Below are 19,375 nucleotides of genomic sequence, written 5' to 3'. Positions count from 1 at the left end.
ATTTTTTGTCAGAAATTACTGCTACTATTGTTGTTGTGAAAGCCTTAATCTGATATTTCTGTGGCCTGGTACAAACTCCCCAACACAAATAATGGTCCTGGACATTTCTTCAAACATTACCACATGAATTAATTACACATGAATGCTCACAATAGAGTTTGGCACAAAAACATAAAGACATCTGCGTGAAAAGACTTTGGTAATCATGTTGAGCTCCCATGACTTAAGCTGGTATTAGTAGTTGTGTTTCCATTACCCTTGAAAATGCACAAAAATCTAAATAGCGCAACAAAACTGGTAATGGAAACACCAGAATCTAGTAAAAACACTCAAATATTGTTAAAAAGGTTTCACGCTTTAATGAGGAGGAATTTCAGATGTTTTGATATTGAAATGTGTCGCAAAAGCGCTATGGGAACACCTTTTCCGCAAATGCACGTCACAGAACGTGATGTACCCGGTCACATGATCACTGCACTCCGAGTGTAAACAGAAGAGGAGAACAAGACATTTCTTAGCATATACTTTAAAATGATTACAGCCACATTAGATGTGAAACAACAAAGAAATGCAGAGTGTTATAAGGAGGTTCTGAGCGTCCATCGTTCTGCAACAAAGTCTTGCGGGATGAAATTTCATGGGAGTTACGAGGCTCCTGCTCAAAACAACGTTCAGCGGAAACATGTTCAAAGTGCAATCATACTTTGTCGACATTTAGAAATATCGCTTTCATTTTTCCAAAAATCTGTAATGGGAACTCAGCTTGTGAGAGAAACCAAATCCCAATTCCAAGAATACTGTAATAACTTAAACAGTCACACTCGGAGAGCGCAAACCTCAGCCAAACTCAAAATCTCTTTTCGTTTCTGATCCTGGTACCATCATCATTCACACTTTAAAAGGATATTCCACTGTTTTTACAGATGTGATCTAAAACCTTTAAAATGTACTTAATATATGCCAAACAAAACACATTATTATGCATCATATTCATTTAATTAACTTTTAAAAATGGGACTACTTTACAGTTTTAGATCCTCTGTTCCGCCATCTTGAAATCACGTGATTGATGATGTCACACGGCCCCACTGCCTGTAAACATCCCAATCGATTGAAGTGAAGCATTCAGACTGCTTTTTTGATCATTTAGAAGCTTTTTAGATCATTTCACAGCTTTTTAGATCATTTAGCAGCTTTTTCAGTCAAAATGACAATTTGTGCTACTTTTATTTTCTCTAAAAAATAGTGAAAAGTTAAAGATATCGAGTTAAACCTCTTTTGTTTACCGAAAGAGAATAAAACAATGCAGTTTTGTAGTAGACAATGAAGCACAGAAAGAGAGCTCTCCGAAAGGACCTTAAACAGTGTGCGGCTGATGCTCTGATGGTTGATGTGCTTTACGCTGCGATGGGGACTTCTGCTGAAACGTCTGCCATTGCACTTTCACTATCGATGGTACGTGATCACACATTGCCTTCAGTAGAGCAGCCAATAGTAACGCCCCAAAACAGCTCACGGAGAATTTTGTTTGTAAAAAGATCTATGATTGGCTGAAAGGCAGTGTCACGTTCCTGTATTTCTAAAGCTCAAATATAGACATAAGAGAAGGTGCAGAGGTCCAGACTCCTCTCAGAACGCAATATGATCAAAGGTTAGTATAGATTTTTGAACAAATGGAGCCAAAAAAAACTTACATACTGCAGCTTTAAGACTGTAAAGTCAGCTGTGTAAACTTTGTGTAACATAATGTAAAGTCAAGCAGTAAACCGACATCACCAACAAACGAGACAAAAATAACTTAATGAAGTAACTTGGCCCCAGCAACAGAAAACAACACCAGGGCTGAACAGGGCTTAAACCAAACTCTATTTCTTATTTTTTTTTTTATCTGTCATGTATGCTTTTTAAGTATTTGAGACATTAAGAGGGTATAAAGTAACTGATGGAAATTGTTGAATGAGTGGGTACAAAATATTAAAGCTAAAAATAGGGATCTAAGAATTACTGCTATTAGCCAGTTTAGCATGTTCTGAATGTTGAAACCTTCCTAAAATAAAAAGGCGGGTTACCATAGGACACTGCATCTCCTACAAACACTACCTTTACACTGCGTATGCTCATCAGTGGTTCATTCCTAAGCCTGCAGAGCAGTATTCCACTACACTGGACTACAGTGTACGGTTACAGTGCATGTTGCCTTAGGAAGATCATTTAAACAACAGCTGCAAGGGTCCTAAAACACATCTTAAAAGCACACTGAAAAATGTAGAAGCCCATGACAATGCCTCATCTCATTCACTGAGCCGAGACAAGAGCTCAGTCATTATTAAATACTAGCAACACATGGACGACTCAGAGGGAGGCATGCAAGTAAAACAGTTAGTACCATTAATTCAAAGCTAAGTATGGTTTACATAAGAACTAAATTATTACAACATCAGGAACATCTGAGGAGCAAAATACAGTAAGAGCCAAATATCTTTTTTTCCCTCCTAAATCCACTTTAAACTGATTAAAGATAATGCACAATTTTAATTAAGATGCTATCTGTAGGCTCTCAGGAGATGGAAACTTTACAACTTTAAAAAAGCTGTACATGTAACAATGACAGCATGTGGTCGTTTCCACAACGTTCTCTTTGAATGCTAGAGCTGCTCAATTCTAGAGGAAAGGAGATGATGACCTCTTCAGAAGTTCTGCCCCTAAAGATCGTATCTGACTTTAAAAAGTCTGATAAACATAAGCTTCATTTCTCTTTCTGTATGTGGAGTCTCAGTCAGAAGAGCTAAGTTAAGATACAGCTACACCAAAAGTCTTGCAAATTTTTCTTTAAATGTTTATTAAAGGTATTTTATGTAGTGAGTAACCTTAATCTCCCTTTGAAGACATAGTAGAAAATGAACACCACTTTTATACAAACTTATGCAAAAAAAAAAGGAAAATGTTTCAGTATATCATCTTCTCTACTAGGGGTGGTGAAAAAAAAATTGCAATTTTATTCCTCCAATGATTCTTAAAATTCCAAAGATCAATTAACTTCAAATTATAATAAAAACAAGGTAAGTCCAATAATCAGCAATACTCAAAAATGTAATCATTAATAATCAAAAGTAAGTTTGTAATTGAATCGAGACTTGGAAGGAATGGAAATGTGAAATTGGGCCGATTAATGACGGTTATTGATCATTATTGATTCACATTCATCATGGAAGTTATTGTAATATGTATACACTGTTTAAAATTAGTGAACAATTATTAACATCATCCTACTATGATTTCATTCTCTTTTAGCGTGCAACAGAAATTAAAATCTCCCTGCAAATAAAATTTAAAAAAATAATATACATATATATATATATAATTTTACATTTTAAAACTACTTTCAAGACAATAAGAAAGGCATAAAATCACTCGTTTGGATATGATCAATTCTGGCCTTAATTTACAACACAATTACTTATTTGATCTCCTAATTACTAATATTTATATAAGAGAAGGAAACAACTAGATGTGACGAACTTGAAGAACATCTGAAAAAAAAAGAACGAAGATAACAGAAAATAAATGTCAGAATATTGATTGCGTGTAAACATAAGGATAAAATACTGAAAAAGCAACGAGGATAGTGAAAAGAAAGGGAGCGAGAAGAAAAAACACAACAAGAACAAAGATGGAGAGGTTAAGATACTGAGAAGAGAAAGTAGAGAGAGCCTCTCTGACCTGCTGCAGTCTGACTCACAAAGTATCTCCACATCAGGAGTAATTATTAGCCATTAACTCCCACACAGGACCACTCCATTGTGAGGCTTGTTAGCTCGACTAGGAAGTGCTGGAGGATGCATAATAATAACTCCACCATTTGTTTTGTGTATAATTTCCCACATGTTTTTTTTTTTTCAATAGTAGGACTCTCACAGTCATCTTCATTAAAGAAGGACTCAAAGATACAGGTGATGAAGCAATTCATGGGTTTGGGATCCAATCAGCATTGAGCATGGCTAATTACCATAGATGCTTTGTTTGGAAGAAAAAGAGTGAAAATTATACAATTGAAACTATTTTAACACCTAAAGCTTGTGACAAAATATGATGCAATTTACCTTGTGTAATGAAAATATCGATGTAACTTTGAAATGTTTTGGGACAATATCACACATTTACACAATATTTTTTCCCTAAAAACGGGTGGTCTAGTATCTAGCTTTAGCAGGTATAGCAAATGGCTAGCTAGACTTCAAGTCTTTTGTAAAATCTAGTGGGATCTCAGCATGGGCTGGTTTGAGCGCATTTCTGCTATGTATAAATATGAAATTATTGACAATAGGTGACTCCATGGAGGACCAACTAAATATCTACAAATATAAGCCATTAATAAATAAATGAATAAATAAATCATTCAATAATTGAATATGCCCATAAATAAATCACTTAATACATATATATATGCTAATTTATTTATTATTTTATTTATGCACACACAGATAAAAATGAATGCAGATGAGGGGGCTGTCCACACTGGCTGAACTTGTCATAATGTGGTCCTAGAATTGATCCTTGTGGCCACAGCCAAACATCGAAGTTGTTCTCTCTTCTTTCAGGTAGTTTTGGGCATGCTTATCATGAATCGGGGATGACATCCTGATATCATCATATCAACATTATTGGGCAATTTTAGATATCAACCCCTTTAATGTCAGACATGCCCAAATCATCAGAACAAGGGAATTTCCTATGATTCCATGGCATTGATTCACATGAAACACATTATTTATACAGTGTGATGACAAATAAATCCCAATAGAGAAGATTTTAGTCTTTTCTGGCCATTGTTACAAAGCAAATTATCATAATTCTGTCAGCAAGACTTTGAATACCCGAAGTAAAAAGGAAAAAATAATGCAAAATGTTGAAGACAGTAATATGAAACTATCTACCTATTTGTCGCGGCCCAGAAATCATATTTATAAATAATATATTTGATATTATGTATTCACTAGGCCTACAATGTTTCATTCAAAGACCTTGGACGTGAGCAGTTGAACTTGTCATAGTCAATAAACTGGTTGTAAACAGAGGAATGGCATTAAAGCTGCAGTATGTAGAATAATGAGACTATGTTTGATGGGTGGATCACCCAATATATAAGTCTCCCTTTGTGGGTTACTTGTCAGGTCTGTTTGTTGTGTTAACTACTAATCAAGTTATGTTTGGTTGACTTCTTTTAAGCCCTATAACTTTACAAATTTTGTTGTATTGTTGTCAGTGGCTTTTTTCACATAGTCTGGTTGCCTTTCCCTTTTTCTGACAGCCACTCAGCTGCGCTCCGCTCTGCTGCCGGCAGCGCGCTTCGTCTGCGGGTGCGCACTCGCCTGTTTGGAGTTTGACAGTCGCATGAAAAGCTGCGCCTCGGCTGGCTGGAACTTGTTGGATCCTTCTGATTCCAAGGTTAGGTTTTGGGTTTAGACCTGGTGAGATTGGTAGTCCTGTTTTCATGTTTTCTTTGGGCGGGCTTATACGGGGGTGGTTTTTTTGTTTCTTAGTTTAGATGTGGCTCCAGCTCCGCGGACTCTCTACAGAGTTAACCTGGACCTGCACCTTTTTCTTCTGTTTAGCTGACTCGTCAGGTACAACTTTCAGTTCTTACTTTGTAAATTGTTACCTTCTCTTTCCTTGTTTTTGGGGCATGGGATTTGGGGATTTAACAGTTGCTCCTTTTTCCTCAGGAAACAGTGAAAAAATCTCAGCAATCTTTGCAATGCATAAATAAAAACTTTAAAAATGTCTATCCTGGTTTCCTGTGTCCTTTATAAATATGTTCATTCTGTTTGGGTCGTAACAGGGGGTAAAATAAAACCCCAATATTTTAACTTCAAACCTGCTTCTTGTTCCTGCTTGGTCTACGACAGACCTCCATACAATAACCATATTAAAGGGGCAGTATTATGAAACATTCACTTTATAATGGTTTTGCTACAGTGATGTACATCCCTTTAGCCCAGGGGTGCCGGACTCCAGTCCTCGAGGGCCGGATTCCTGAAACTTTTACATGTGTAAATGACCCATTTAGTTTATTCACTTGTGTTGGAGCAGGAAGACATCTAAAAGTCTCAGGAATCCGGCCCTCAAGGACTGGAGTCCGGCACCCCTGTTTTAGCCTCATTCAGAGGGCCAAAGTTGAAAAAGTTCTGTTTCCTCCCTCCCTTGTTATTCCACATTTTGTAAAAGTCAGCTCCAAACGGGCGAGTTGGATTTTTCTTGCGTTGTGACGTCACAATCCAGTATAAAGATAAACCAAAGAGCACTCACAATCAGTTTCACTTTTAGTAGCCAAAGCAGTGTGTGTTTACGCCCACTCATGCATATGCACGAAGGCCCAAAAAACAGCCTGTTTTTAGGAGCTCTCTGAAAGTGACTTTTCAGAGGGCTAAAACTTGGGAAAATAAACCTCAAATAGTATGTTGTTGGGGTTCTTAGAACAAATGGAGATATAGCATACTGCAATAATGGACCTTTAAGCATGTTCGGCACAATTTCAAAAAGTTTAATAGCTTGTAATGACATCTCATTAGGAAAAGCGATGACACAAAAATGACATGGAAAAGGGTAAAGTGAAACGTGTGGATTCTCAACAACCCGTCTTGTGTTAGAATGGTTAGTGGAGTTAAAATACGACCTTCTGTCTGAGAGGCGACTCCTTTTCTTCAGCAGCACCAAGTTCTGTTTCAAAGTTAAATGGCAGAAGTCCTGAGTGAGTGCTGACCATTGTCTGCTCTACACCACCAACCACCCCACACCCTCCTTTCAACCCCACCAAGTCCAAAGCAAGATTACAATCAGACTGCTGTCATCTGTGAATCATTCAACTAGTCAGTAAATGGCTGAGAAAAAGAGCGGCAGCGGTCAATGATCTCTGATGGCAGCGCAGATGCAGCTAACGATTTCCATCTAATTGCTCGTTCTCTGCTTGTAGAAAGTCAAGAATGGGAAAAAGAAAACTATTGAGAGGGAAAAAAGACAGGAACAATAATGACAGTTTGCGGCTTTATCATTCACCCCAGGTAATAAGGGCTTAATGTGGCCGGTTTGCTTCTAAAATCCAACATCTTCTCTTTGTCTCCTCTCTACTAATAATGTCGTGATTCTAAATCGACTTCTCTCTTAAGACACAACAGTAGAGAAAAATGGTTCATGCACATGTTGTTTTACCTTTGGTCAGAAAAGTATGAAAATTGTGGTATGTTTGTGGCGCACCTGTTCCAGGCCTCAGTCTACGCTGCATTTATGGGATGAAGTCAATACAAAGCTTTTGTTGGTGACCAGTCAGATGAAGGCTACGCACAATGACGAAGACGAGCTCCTGTGATTAAATATTGCATCTGATCGATCACAAATAACACTTTTAAAGCATAATTGTGTTTTTCTCACAATTTCCTGCAGAAGCTTTTAAAAGTAGAGTTAGAAGAAGCTTTTTTTCAAATTTGAGTGGTTGAGAGGTAAAACCCCAGAGCAGATGCACAACATATTGTCTTCTTGTGATACAACATGATCTTTGTCTCATTAACAGTGGCTCAGCTGGTAGAGCGGGTTTCTTTTGGAGTGGAAGGTCTGTGCTTCAATCCCTGGTTACGTTCAGACAAATGCAAAATTCAGATTTTTTTTAGAGAAAGTAAATTTCTTTGGGGGGCGTTTTACACATCAAATGTGATTAGTAAATCCATCTCTTCAGGGGAACACTCAGTGTTTGCAATCTATTTGCGTACACACCAAATGTAGGCTTTTTGTTATTTATTTAAGTCCAGACTTGCGATGGATTATTATTTCAACAACATTTTATCATGACTAGGGTTGGGCATCAAGCATCGACAAACTTCTCGATTCTTCCGGAATCGTTCAAATTTTAAAATTTTGGTTCCTACTTTCGATATCCAGTCCACCAATCGGAAGAAAAAGCAGCCAAAGACCAACGAAGAAGAATCTACCCAAAGTGTTTGTGTTACCGCGTAACCATGAACAGTGTGCGGCGGCGGTCTTTGCTTTAGTAGAAAGGCTGAATGCAATACTTTTAAAACAATTACGTCATGGACAGGAGGGTGCATGGCAAATATGATCAAACATGATGTACAAATAAAAAAATCTTCCTCCTTTGACGCGCCTTCCTCCACTGCCCTTCCTCGGGCTCCGACCCTCAGCCTAGCACAGCACTCCAGTAAGTGAAACAAGAAAATATGTTTTATGTCAACATTGAGGCAGCTAACAAGGTCAATTTTACTTAAAACTAAATTAAATGTATTATTTATTATTAAAACGGTGAGTCAACTGCAATGCAGATACCCAGCTAACGCTAGGCCATAGATTTTCTTAAAGACAAACAACTTGATATTACCAACCTTAGCCAGGAAGTTGAAAAGACTCTGCAATGTACTATGCCGACTCCATTCATTCGAGCGGCCAACGGAATGATGTCAGTTTCAGATGTGGAATCACCAACATTTAGGTTAGTTCGGGAATAACAATAGAGCTAACCAAATACTACTGAGCAAAAGTCAGAGTAACATTATGTGTTTATGTTTGCAGGGACATTTTAAAAACCCTAAAGCCCAGGTACATACTGTACCACCTTCCGGGGATTACATATCGAATGACTTAATCCCATTTTGGTACAATTACGGCTGCTGATCATGTAAGAACAATGTGCATCATCAGGAATGTTGGACTTTCAACTGATGCTGCTGTTCCTCAGTCTAACCCATGAGCCCTCACAGTCTCTTTATTAAAGTCAGCTTTGAGCTTTGACTACGTGACCACAATGTTTTGTCCATCTCAAAGGAAATGATTAGTCTCTGTGTAGGCCACAGGTTAGCAAAGGTGGAACATATTTATTCCTTGATATTCTTCAATGCTTGGCATCCTCTTTTTCCATAACATTGTTTTGCAGCTCCTTGACATTGTCCTGAGTTTCATTCATCACTGTAGTGCAGGGGTCACCAACATGGTACCCGCAGGCACTCAGTAGCTCTCTTGGACCATGTGAGGTGCCCTCAGGAGCTCTAGTCACCAATGAGCTCCATCTAAAATCGGATTAATTGTTTTTTTTTTTCCAGGATTGAAACTCACAAACTTGGGGAAACCGTGGCTCAGGTGGTAGAGGGGTCATCTTCTGATAGAGAGATTGGGGGGTTCGATCCCAGTCTATAACTGTTTATGTGTCGACGTGTCTGAACCCTAAGTTACACAGTCCCATTGGTGTGTGAATGTCAGAGTGAATGGGTGAATGAGCTGATATGTAAAGTGCTTTGGGACTACATCAGTGTAGGGATAAAGTGCTACAGTATATAAATCAAGTCCATTTACCAATAGTAAAGTTAAACACTGCTGATAAAGTTTTAGTATTAAATGAACCCTCTGTAACTGTTTATTTTCACTGAAACATTGTGACAAATGGTGTTGAATGTTGCAGATCTGCTGTATGGTCAGTGGTATGTAATATATATAATATAATATATATAAGATATATTTATAAAACCGCAATGTGAATTTTCTATCAAATTTAGTGAAAAAATTGCATACATTAGGAGAAATAAAGTGCTTCATGTTGAAACCTCAACATTTCCTACCTTTAATATGTTACGGTTTCATTTATTCAGACAACTTTACTTTGATCTCCTGACATGTTTCGACTGTCAACTGCCAGTCCTCTTCAGAGGTGTCTGCTGATCGCTTTGATGTGAAAAACAGTTGTCTGAATAAATGAAACCATAACATATTATTCAAAAAGAAGACAAGAAGAACTTGCTGGAATTATTTCCTACCTTTTTAAGATACTACTAGTCTTCCTTATTATGATCCTACCCTCTAATTAAAGGGAAACCTTAAAAATCTAGTATTTAAGAAGTGCTTTTCCAACTGGTAACCCTTTGAACTACTCAGTGCCTATGAAGTAGCTCACAGTTTTAGAAAAGTTGGTGTCCCCTACGGTAGTGTATCTGTGTCCTGTCATAAAAAAAAAAAAAAAAAAAAATTCTCGCATTTGCTGATTTTCACTTACCTGCACAAGGAACCAGGAGATGATCACAGAAACCCAAGGATTGCCACTATGGGACGTCTTTTTCGCCGGAGACAACACCTTCCCTGCAGAGAGGAAAGAAGACACTGATGGAACAATTCTAAAGAGAATTCACTGCATTAAACACTGGCAGCAGATGTTAAAAAACAATCATTTGGATGGAGGATCTCAAGGATGTCATATCGACAAGTGGCCGAATTAATATGGCTGATTTAGGCAGATTAATCGGTTAATGAGTAACTGATGTCCGACAGCTGTTTCGTACATATTCAACTAGCTCACGACTAACTTGCTAACAATGTTAATCGACATAAATACATACATACAACATACAAAATGTTATATGTCCTATTTTTTGCTCAAAAGTTGAAAAGTTGTTTTATTCTGCATTGTTTCAGTTTCAAAGTAAACAACATCAAAGACTTCTTGTTTGTTGTGGAGTTCTTACGACTGTTTAACTGCTGCGATAATTAGTCTGGTTGACGACTGAGGCCGAGACAGATGGTGTTTGAGAGAACATATTAAAAAAGAACTAAATGGCACTTTCTCCCATTACTAAAGTTAAATAAGTAGTTTTATTTTACAAATGATGTTCAGTGGGCAAAACCTGTTATTTCCATGGCTAAATGTCCAATGTGACCTAAAAATAGTTGGGGGGGTTGTTGTCGATGTTTATACCGGTAGGTTATTAGTTAATAGTTTCATTTTTCCATCTTTCAGCAGCCCAGTGAGTTATATGCCTTTATTATTTAATGTACTCATGAATGGGGTCAAGTTAAACATTTTATTTAGTATCTTATTTTCATTGTATATTGTGCATTGTTGAAATGTCAGTGCTAAAAAAAATGTTTTAATTGATTTATTCTTTGAAGCATTAATATCAATTTATGCAATTGCAATGCTTTAATTTTAGTGAGGTTAGCAGTAAATGCAATGGTGCTAATCATTTTATTAAGTTTCGGTTTTCGGCCAAGAAATTTCATTTTGGCAGTTCCCTCGTAGATAATATTAAAAAACTGAAATTTTTTGCTGCATATCGGCATATTGGATATTGGCAAAAAAATACATCTCGATCAACTTATTACATAAACTACAACTTAGGTTTAAAATATAAAAGCAAGAAAGAGGAAAGTTAGGAGAACAGTCTGTGATTCACAACTCTACACGTGCATGACTAGCTGAGAATAAACAGGCAGTTATAGACACTTCCGTAGACAAGCCCCTAATCAAAGCACAGAGCACATATACCCTAGAAACACTGTGCTGAGCAATACAGAGCAACATGCAGTGCAAACTAGAACCCACTGTCGAGGAATTAACCATAACAATCTAATCAAAATTAAAACCACAAACAAAATACAAAACAATAAAAACACTCTTAAATGTGGACTATTAAATATCAGATCACTTTCGTCTAAATCTCTCTTAGTGAATGATCATAGTCTCAGTGAGGCATAATAAGACTAAGATTAAGACTTGGCTTAAAAATGAAGATTTTGTTGCTCTTAATGAAGCCAGCCTTCACAGCTACAATAACCACCATATTCCCCGTGAGGGCAGTCAGGGAGGGGGAGTGGCAGCAGTTTTTCACTCTAGCTTATCAGTCACCTCAAAAACCAAACTTAACCAAAATTCATTCGAAAGCCTCTCTCTTGAAATGTGCTATCCCAAAAATAAAATGGAAAAATCCAATCTTACAGGTTATAGTTTACCGTCCTCCTGGTCAATATTCAGAGTTTCTCTCTGAATACTCTGACTTTCTCACTGATCTAGTGCTAAGCACTGATAAAGCTATCATAGTAGGTGACTTTCATGTTGATGATGGAAAAAAACAGCCTAAATAAACTGTTTACTTCATTATTAGATTCAATTGGCCTTACACAAAATGTAAACAAACCAACTCATTATCTTCATCATGCCCTGGACATTGTTCTAACATATGGTTTTGATATTGACCAACTGACAATATATCCTCAAAATCCTATTCTTTCAGATCACTTTTTGTTATCCTTTGAATTTAAATTATCAGCCAGCTTAAATTCTGAGAGAAGAGTACACTATAGTAGATCACTGTCTGAGAAAGATGTAGCTAGATTTAAAAATTTTGTTCCATCATTGTTTACCTCTGATCCATATTATATCTCAACAGAGAGTAGCAATGTTGTCACTGCACACAGCTCTGGATGCTATTGCCCCTCTTAAAAAATGGACGATATGTCTTAAAAAAGGTCCTAAAACAGACATCACAAAAATTGGAAAGGATGTGGCTCTCTTCAAACATGTTAGAAATTAATATAGCCTGGAAGAAGAATTTGTTAGCTTATAAAAAAAAACTTTCTATTACTCAACTTTAATAGAGGAAAACACCTACACCTGCACATGACAATATATATATATATACACAGTTGAAACCAGCCATTTACATACACTGTGCAAAAAGACACATAACACTTTTTCTCACTGTCTGAAGTTAAATCAGACTAAACCTTTTTTGTTTCCGGTCAGTTAGGATTACCAAAATTATTTCATTTTGCTAAATACCACAATAATGAGAGAGATCATTTCTTAGAGAACTTTTTATTACTTTCTTCGAGGTCAGAAGTTTACATATTTTTCCTTAGTATTTAGTAGCTTTGCCTTTGAACTGCATGACTTGGGTCAAATGTGTTGGGTATCCTTCCACAAGCTTCTCACAGTACTCTGCTGGAATTCTGGCCCATTCCACCTGACGGAACTGACAGAACTGATGTAACTGGGTCGCCTCGCTTGCACACACCTTTTTAGATCTGCCCACAAATTTTTGATGGGATTCAGATCAGGACTTTGTGATGGCCACTCCAAGACATTGATTTAGTTGTCCTCAAGCCACTTCTTAACTATTTTGGCAGTATGCTTAGGGTCATTGTCCATTTGGAAGACCCATTTGCGCCCAAGTTTTAGCTTCTTGGCCAATGTCTTGAGATGTTGCCTTAATGTTTCCACGTAATTTTCTTTCTTCGTGATGTCATTTATTTTATTAAGAGCTCTAGTTCCTGCTGCAGCAATACAGCACCACAACATGATGTTGCCACCTCTGTGCTTCACAGTTGGTATGATGTACTCAGGTCTACAAGCTTTCCCCTTTTTCTTCCAAATGTAACAGTGGTCATTATGGCCAAACAGCTCCACTTTAGTTTCATCAGACCATGTCTCAAGAAATTGAGGTCTTTGTCTTGGTGTCTTTTTGCAAACTGTAATCTGGCTTTTTGTTTCTTTAGGAGTAATGGCTTCTTTCTCGCCGAATAGCCTTTCAGCCCATGTCGTTGTAGGACTCGTTTCACTGTGCATAATGACACTTTCTTACCAGCTTCAGCCAGCATCTTCACAAGGTCTTTAGCTTTTGTTCTGGGGTTGATTTGCACATTTCAGACAAGAACACTTTCTGTCTCCTTCCTGAGCGGTGTGATGGCTGGACCTTCCCATAATATTATAATTGTGTATAATAGTTTGAACAGATGAACGTAGATCTGCATCTGGAAATTACACTTGTGGAGCTCCACGATTCTCTCCCTGATTTCTTGACAGATTTCTTTTTGATTTTCCCATGATTTCAAACAAGGAAGCAGAGTGTTTGAGATGTGGCCTTAAAATACATCCCCAGGTGGGCCTTCAATTAACTCACACTAGTACAGTGCCTGTCGGAAGTATGTATTCATACAGTGGGAGCTTAAGTTGAGTTGTCAATTATGGGCATAATAACGACAATATACTCTGTAGTATTATAAAGGGGTTTATTTGCAGGTGCAAAGTATTTTAGCGTGTGCAATTTCCCTGGTTTAATTCTATGAGACATGCGCATGATGAATGTGTTGTTTTTTTTTTTTTTTTTTTTTACTAAATTTTATATTTTTTTCGTTTGGTGTATTTTTCTGTAATGTATGTTTTTTGGAGTCATTATGTGTATTTTTGTATCTTTCTGTTGTCTTTTTGTGCATTTTTTGTATAATTATTGTTTTTTGTTGCCATTGTCATGTGATTCTGGAGTCATTTTGTGTATTTTTGTTTAAGGTTTTTTTGGTGTAGTTTTGCGCATTTCTGTTGTCATTCTCGTGTATTTTTAGTATAAATATTTAGTTTTGTGTATATTGTTGTTGTTTGGTGTATATTTCTGCAATATATGTTTTTTGGAATAATTCTTCGTGTTTTTGGAGCCAATTTGTATATTTTTGTGCATTTCTGTTGTTGTTTTGTGTATTTCCTGTATAAATATTGTTTGGTTTTTTGTTTTACGTCATTTGTGTATTTTTTGTATAATTATTGTTTTTTGTTGCATTTGTAGTGTGATTCTGGAGTCATTTTGTATCTTATTGAGTGTAGTTTTTTGTGTTTCTGTTGTCTTTTGTGTATTTTTGTATAAATAGTTTGTTTTGTGTATTTTGAGTCATTTTAATATTTTTGTTGTCATTTGGTGTGTGTGTGTTTTTGCACAATGTATGTAAACTTCTCGTTTCAACTGTAAAAGAGAGAGAGAGAGAGAGAGAGAGAGAGAGAGAGAGAGAGAGAGAGAGAGAGAGAGAGAGAGAGAGAGAGAGAGAGAGAGAGAGAGAGAGAGAGAGATGTGGTAAAGAGGTAAATAAAAGTTTGACAGATTTCAGATAGATTTCACAGTTTATAAAAAATTGGAAATAAATTGTTGGGCCTTTGGAGTAGAATCAATGAGTCTAAGATGAGGTGAGTGAATGATGGAGAGATACAGGGCAGAGGTGAATGAGTTGAGATCAGCTGGTTATAAAAAAGAAAGGGATGTGGGGGGGGGGTGTTTTCTGAGTGCATCATTGCTGGCAGATTGATGAGTTACAGCTCCCGTGTTACTATATATTTCACTTAATGTACCAACGACAGCAAGGCACACAGCCTTTACCTCGCCTTTTAACCAGCTATCTCCTCCAAGACAACAAAAGTACACACTTTTGTGTGTTAAGAGTCACAGGCTCTTAATTAAACAGATTAATCTAATCACCTTAAAAAGGAAGTGTGCTAATGCAGCCATTTATCTCTCCACACACACAAGGCCAGCTACACACTGAGCCCCAAAAAGATGAAATGAATTTATAATTAACTTATCGAAGGAGGTGAGGGAGGTACAAAAGATGTTACTCATTGTCATCAATGATAGTAAACAGAGCAATGTTGTGTACAGCTCTAGACTGCGAACAATGCACTCCCATTCACATCGGTCCGAACCGCAAAAATAATTTGGTCGCTGATTGTGTGAGTAAAGATAAATACCAAATATACTTATCATTATTCCATTAATCATTACACCGCTCACTTTGTGCAGAGACGGAACTCGGGGTCAGAATGAAGAGTGCAGCGAAGCGCTAGTGTAACAGAGTTAAACATGTATGATTCCACTTGCCATCAACATGCACATATTGCACTGAAACATGTTTATCCCAGCGTCATTGGATGCCTCACCCTGTGAATGTGGGTCGTGCACCCCGGAACACAGCTGCAGTTCTGTGAATTGCACAGGCCATGAGCTCTGGTTTTATTTTTTATTAATTACTTTCAACATATAATTAAAGGGTGATTTATGTTAATTCGTTAATTTTTTAATGGAGTAATTTTTGTCTTTTTTTAGAAAATAATTTCATGTTAAGTGAGGAAATAAATAAATTACATACAATAACACTAATAGTGACCCACATGCACTAATATATTCCATAAAATATTAGCTCATGACCTCTGAGTCAGCAGATATTGTAGCCTTTTTTAATGTGTCAAATGTTGATGTATTCACATTTATTTGTGTTTGTAAAGAACCTGTCTACACTTTAAGTTGGGAATTGTTTAATTTATTTACAGTTTTTAATGTGGCCACAGAACCCAGAAAAGTTGGTGCTCCGCTGATGGCACATATTTAAGGTTTTCAAATGCCGGAGTGAAGCTCACATTTATATAGGTCAATTTTTCCACTTTGTGGCTCTAATGTGACAACATGTAGAACAGTTCCAGGGGTATACATATTTTTGCAAGCCATTATTGATGAACTTTTGTTTTTTTTTTTTACCAAGAATGAAAAGCTTTTATAATATGCTGTGACACGTGCTAACTGTAATTTTGGAATAAATGTGGAAGTAACTTTTCTTAAGGTTTTTGGTTAATGCTTGCTTCTGGGATAACTCTCCTTTGTCTCACTTTTCTTAAATTACAAGTTAAATCAATACAAGTTTAGGTTTTTAACATTGATCTGTGTTCCAGGAGGTTAAACAGTGACAGGCTGAAGAAAAATAGCAAAATTTGAAGTTAAAATAAACTCTGGATACACATTAATATTTCTTCAAACCATAAATCGTGTTAACACCTAATCTTTACATATGGATTGTTGTTTTGTATAAAATGATAAAACTCAAGTTGTTGGAATTAAATTAGGGATGCCGTGTTTGACTCAAATACATTATTTCCCACATTCATTAAATAATTGCAGTTGAACAGATTTGAAATACAGAATTCCTTCCCTGAAAAATAAATGTATTGTTTTTATTTAATTATTTTTTTAATTTTAGAATTTTTTTGAATAATTTTTTTAAAAAACAAAAATATGACACTTAATATAGCCTCACATGCATGTTATGGTGAAATAAATCCCCGTTGACACAATTTGTCTTTATAAACGGGTGGTCAGAAAAACAGAAATGTCACTCAAAATATGACGTAATGTGATGAGAGAAATTGAAACGGCTATATGACACAAACCAAACCTTTACTGACATGTTTTGAGACAATATCCCATATTTCCACCATATTTATCACAGTAAAACAGGTGGTCTAACGTTAGCTTTAGCAAGCGTGGCAAACGGCTGGATGTCAAATATCGCGCAATATCTTGTGCTTGTTTCGTTGCATTTCTGCTGTGGTAAAATATAAAATTATTGACAATAAGTAACTCCATTAACCATATTAAGTATGTTTGGGACAACTTGGGAACATTTAATAGTCTGTAATGACAATAAACGGAAACTTAATGTCAATGTGTAAACGACAGAAAAAGATCATCTCTCAAACAGAATTGGGGGAATTGGAGTCTCTACTACTGTGTGTAAAAATACAGCATCTCGTGTACACATTTCTACATTCATATCTTTGTTTTACTTTTGTCATTGATCCTCTAAATGTTTGTTCGCAGATTTTTTGTTTTGCATTAATATCTGTATCCTTTATTCTCACCTGTTAATATGTATACATCTGTTATCATTTATTCCGTTTGATGTACTGTACCATTTGTAAAAAGACAGATCAAGCATGACCCACTACATACCAAACAGGTCGTCCCTTGCCAAGGCGTAGAGGATCCGTGAGGCTCCGATCAGGTTGCTCATGGCAGCGGAAAGCGTCGATGAATAAACTCCGATGGTGACCAAAGGGTGCCAGATGTTAATTTCCTTTAGGAAACCATAATCCCTCTGTAGCAGCACCCTGCAAAGATTCAAAGCGCAAATTCAACACTTGTACACTTCATTCACAGACAATACCAACATTGGTCAACACTTTTCATTGGTTTGTTTCACTTAACAGACAGTAAAATAAATTTAAAAAAAACACTCAACACAACCTTATCTATGATTGTGCAAATAAAAAACAGGGTATTTGTGTCAATAAACGTGCTTCACACTATTGTTCTGTAATGCATGTAGGTGCAGCAATGAAGGTCGTCTCGTTCCATTTGAACAAAGTCAGGGTTTATGTAACATTAGCTATATAGTTTATTATGGCATTTTTGTCAAAAGTGTCCCAGGAAAGTTTAGCCGCTTGTTAATCTGTAGGATTTCTGAGACTTCAGGAGCTGTAGAGCTCTCAGTACGTGGTTGACAAGCATTTTCTCTTTGTTGAAAGCTGTGAACCCCACACTCATGCTTGCAATTCATTTTTGACTCATCTCTTACGGATCTGCATAGAATAAGTAGAAAAGGTTTATTCCAGTATTTTTCAATGTATGTCTGGTAGGCCCTGAAACTCTGCTGCTTTGCTTTAAACACACACACAACTGTGAACTGTTCTCATGACCTCATGGTCAGTGAGTTAAGATGAGCTAGACTGACCTGTGATGCATGGCTAGATTACTTTTGTACCAGACAGCTGGACATCTCTCACACAGACGTCTTCTTCTGACCACCTGTGTGTGAGCTTCGTCGACGAAACGTTGCTTGTCAATAAATCTCATTCAAATGATATAACTCTTGTCATCTGTCCTCGGAGCTGTTCAATTAAAAGATCCAGGAAGGAGGAAGAGAAAACTCTGCATGTAGAAAGTGTTTTATTTTATTCCCACAAAAGATCAATTCCCTGACAACCATGACGACTCAACAAATGCAATGTGGGGATTCAGTAGAATAGTGACTGCAGTCATTGGTGTAAAAAATGTAAAATTAAAAAAAAAAAAAAAAAAAACAAGAGCTCTCAAAGAGCACAAACCTCTAAGTTTAGAAGTACTGTAACTACAGTACCTTACAGATCATCTCCAAAATCAAACGTGTTCTTCCATTTTGACAATGTCGATCAGCTCACCAAATTTCATTGAAATCTTTGGAAAAGATTACCTCCTTGGTGGAGGGAACAGAGATGGACAACACAGCTTCAAGGAAAGCCAGCGCTGAGGCATGGGCTGTGTTCAAAATATCACAGTACTATACAGTATACACTACAAACTCAAAGAGTATATACTGTCTACTATATACTATTAGTATGATTAGCGTTCCCACTGAAGTATACTTCCAAGTTTCCCAAGATGCATGTGGAACCTACGAGAACAAAAACCTGAATCACACTGAGGCTAAATATCTCTGTTGATTCTCCGCCTTTGAACATTCTGAAAACATTCTAAGTGAGAAAGTGACCAAGCAGAATATCAACATGTGCTCATTTGATCCATAAAACTCACAGAAACACATTTCATATCAACATTTTGCAGATTCTTGGAGACCAGTAATTGTGTTACTAATAAAACTTCTGGTTAACTTCAAAACAAGAGCCCTATTCACAAAAGCGTGCTTGAAGACGGTCCCAGGACAATTTTACATTCCGCTTGCAATGCATCATGGGGTGATTGAGTATGACTAGTGTGCCCACCATGCATACTTATATAGTATACAGTATATCCAGGTATTTCGCATGTACTCAATCTTTTCATACTATCTAATGTAAACGTACTAATTCTGAGGTCAGATTAAGTATGAGTGGTACGTTAGCATGACATTTACAACACAGCCATTATGTTAATCTAGTCCTAGACGACTGCTGTACTGTCTGTTTTAAACCAGTGACTGGGTCATG

At 36.8% G+C, this 19,375-nt stretch overlaps 1 protein-coding gene across 1 annotated transcript in view; it reads right to left on the bottom strand.

Moving 5' to 3' along the window:
• Positions 1–19,375, bottom strand: part of LOC114474184 (solute carrier family 12 member 9) — a 123,094-nt gene that overhangs the window by 33,819 nt on the left and 69,900 nt on the right. The window contains 2 exon segments of the mRNA XM_028464288.1: positions 10,046–10,128; positions 17,364–17,521. Coding sequence (XP_028320089.1) covers positions 10,046–10,128; positions 17,364–17,521 — 241 coding nt within the window.

Source organism: Gouania willdenowi, chromosome 13 (genome assembly GCF_900634775.1).
Source record: "Gouania willdenowi chromosome 13, fGouWil2.1, whole genome shotgun sequence".
Classification (NCBI taxonomy): Eukaryota; Metazoa; Chordata; class Actinopteri; order Blenniiformes; family Gobiesocidae; genus Gouania; species Gouania willdenowi.
This window is presented reverse-complemented; position numbering and strand designations above follow the sequence as displayed.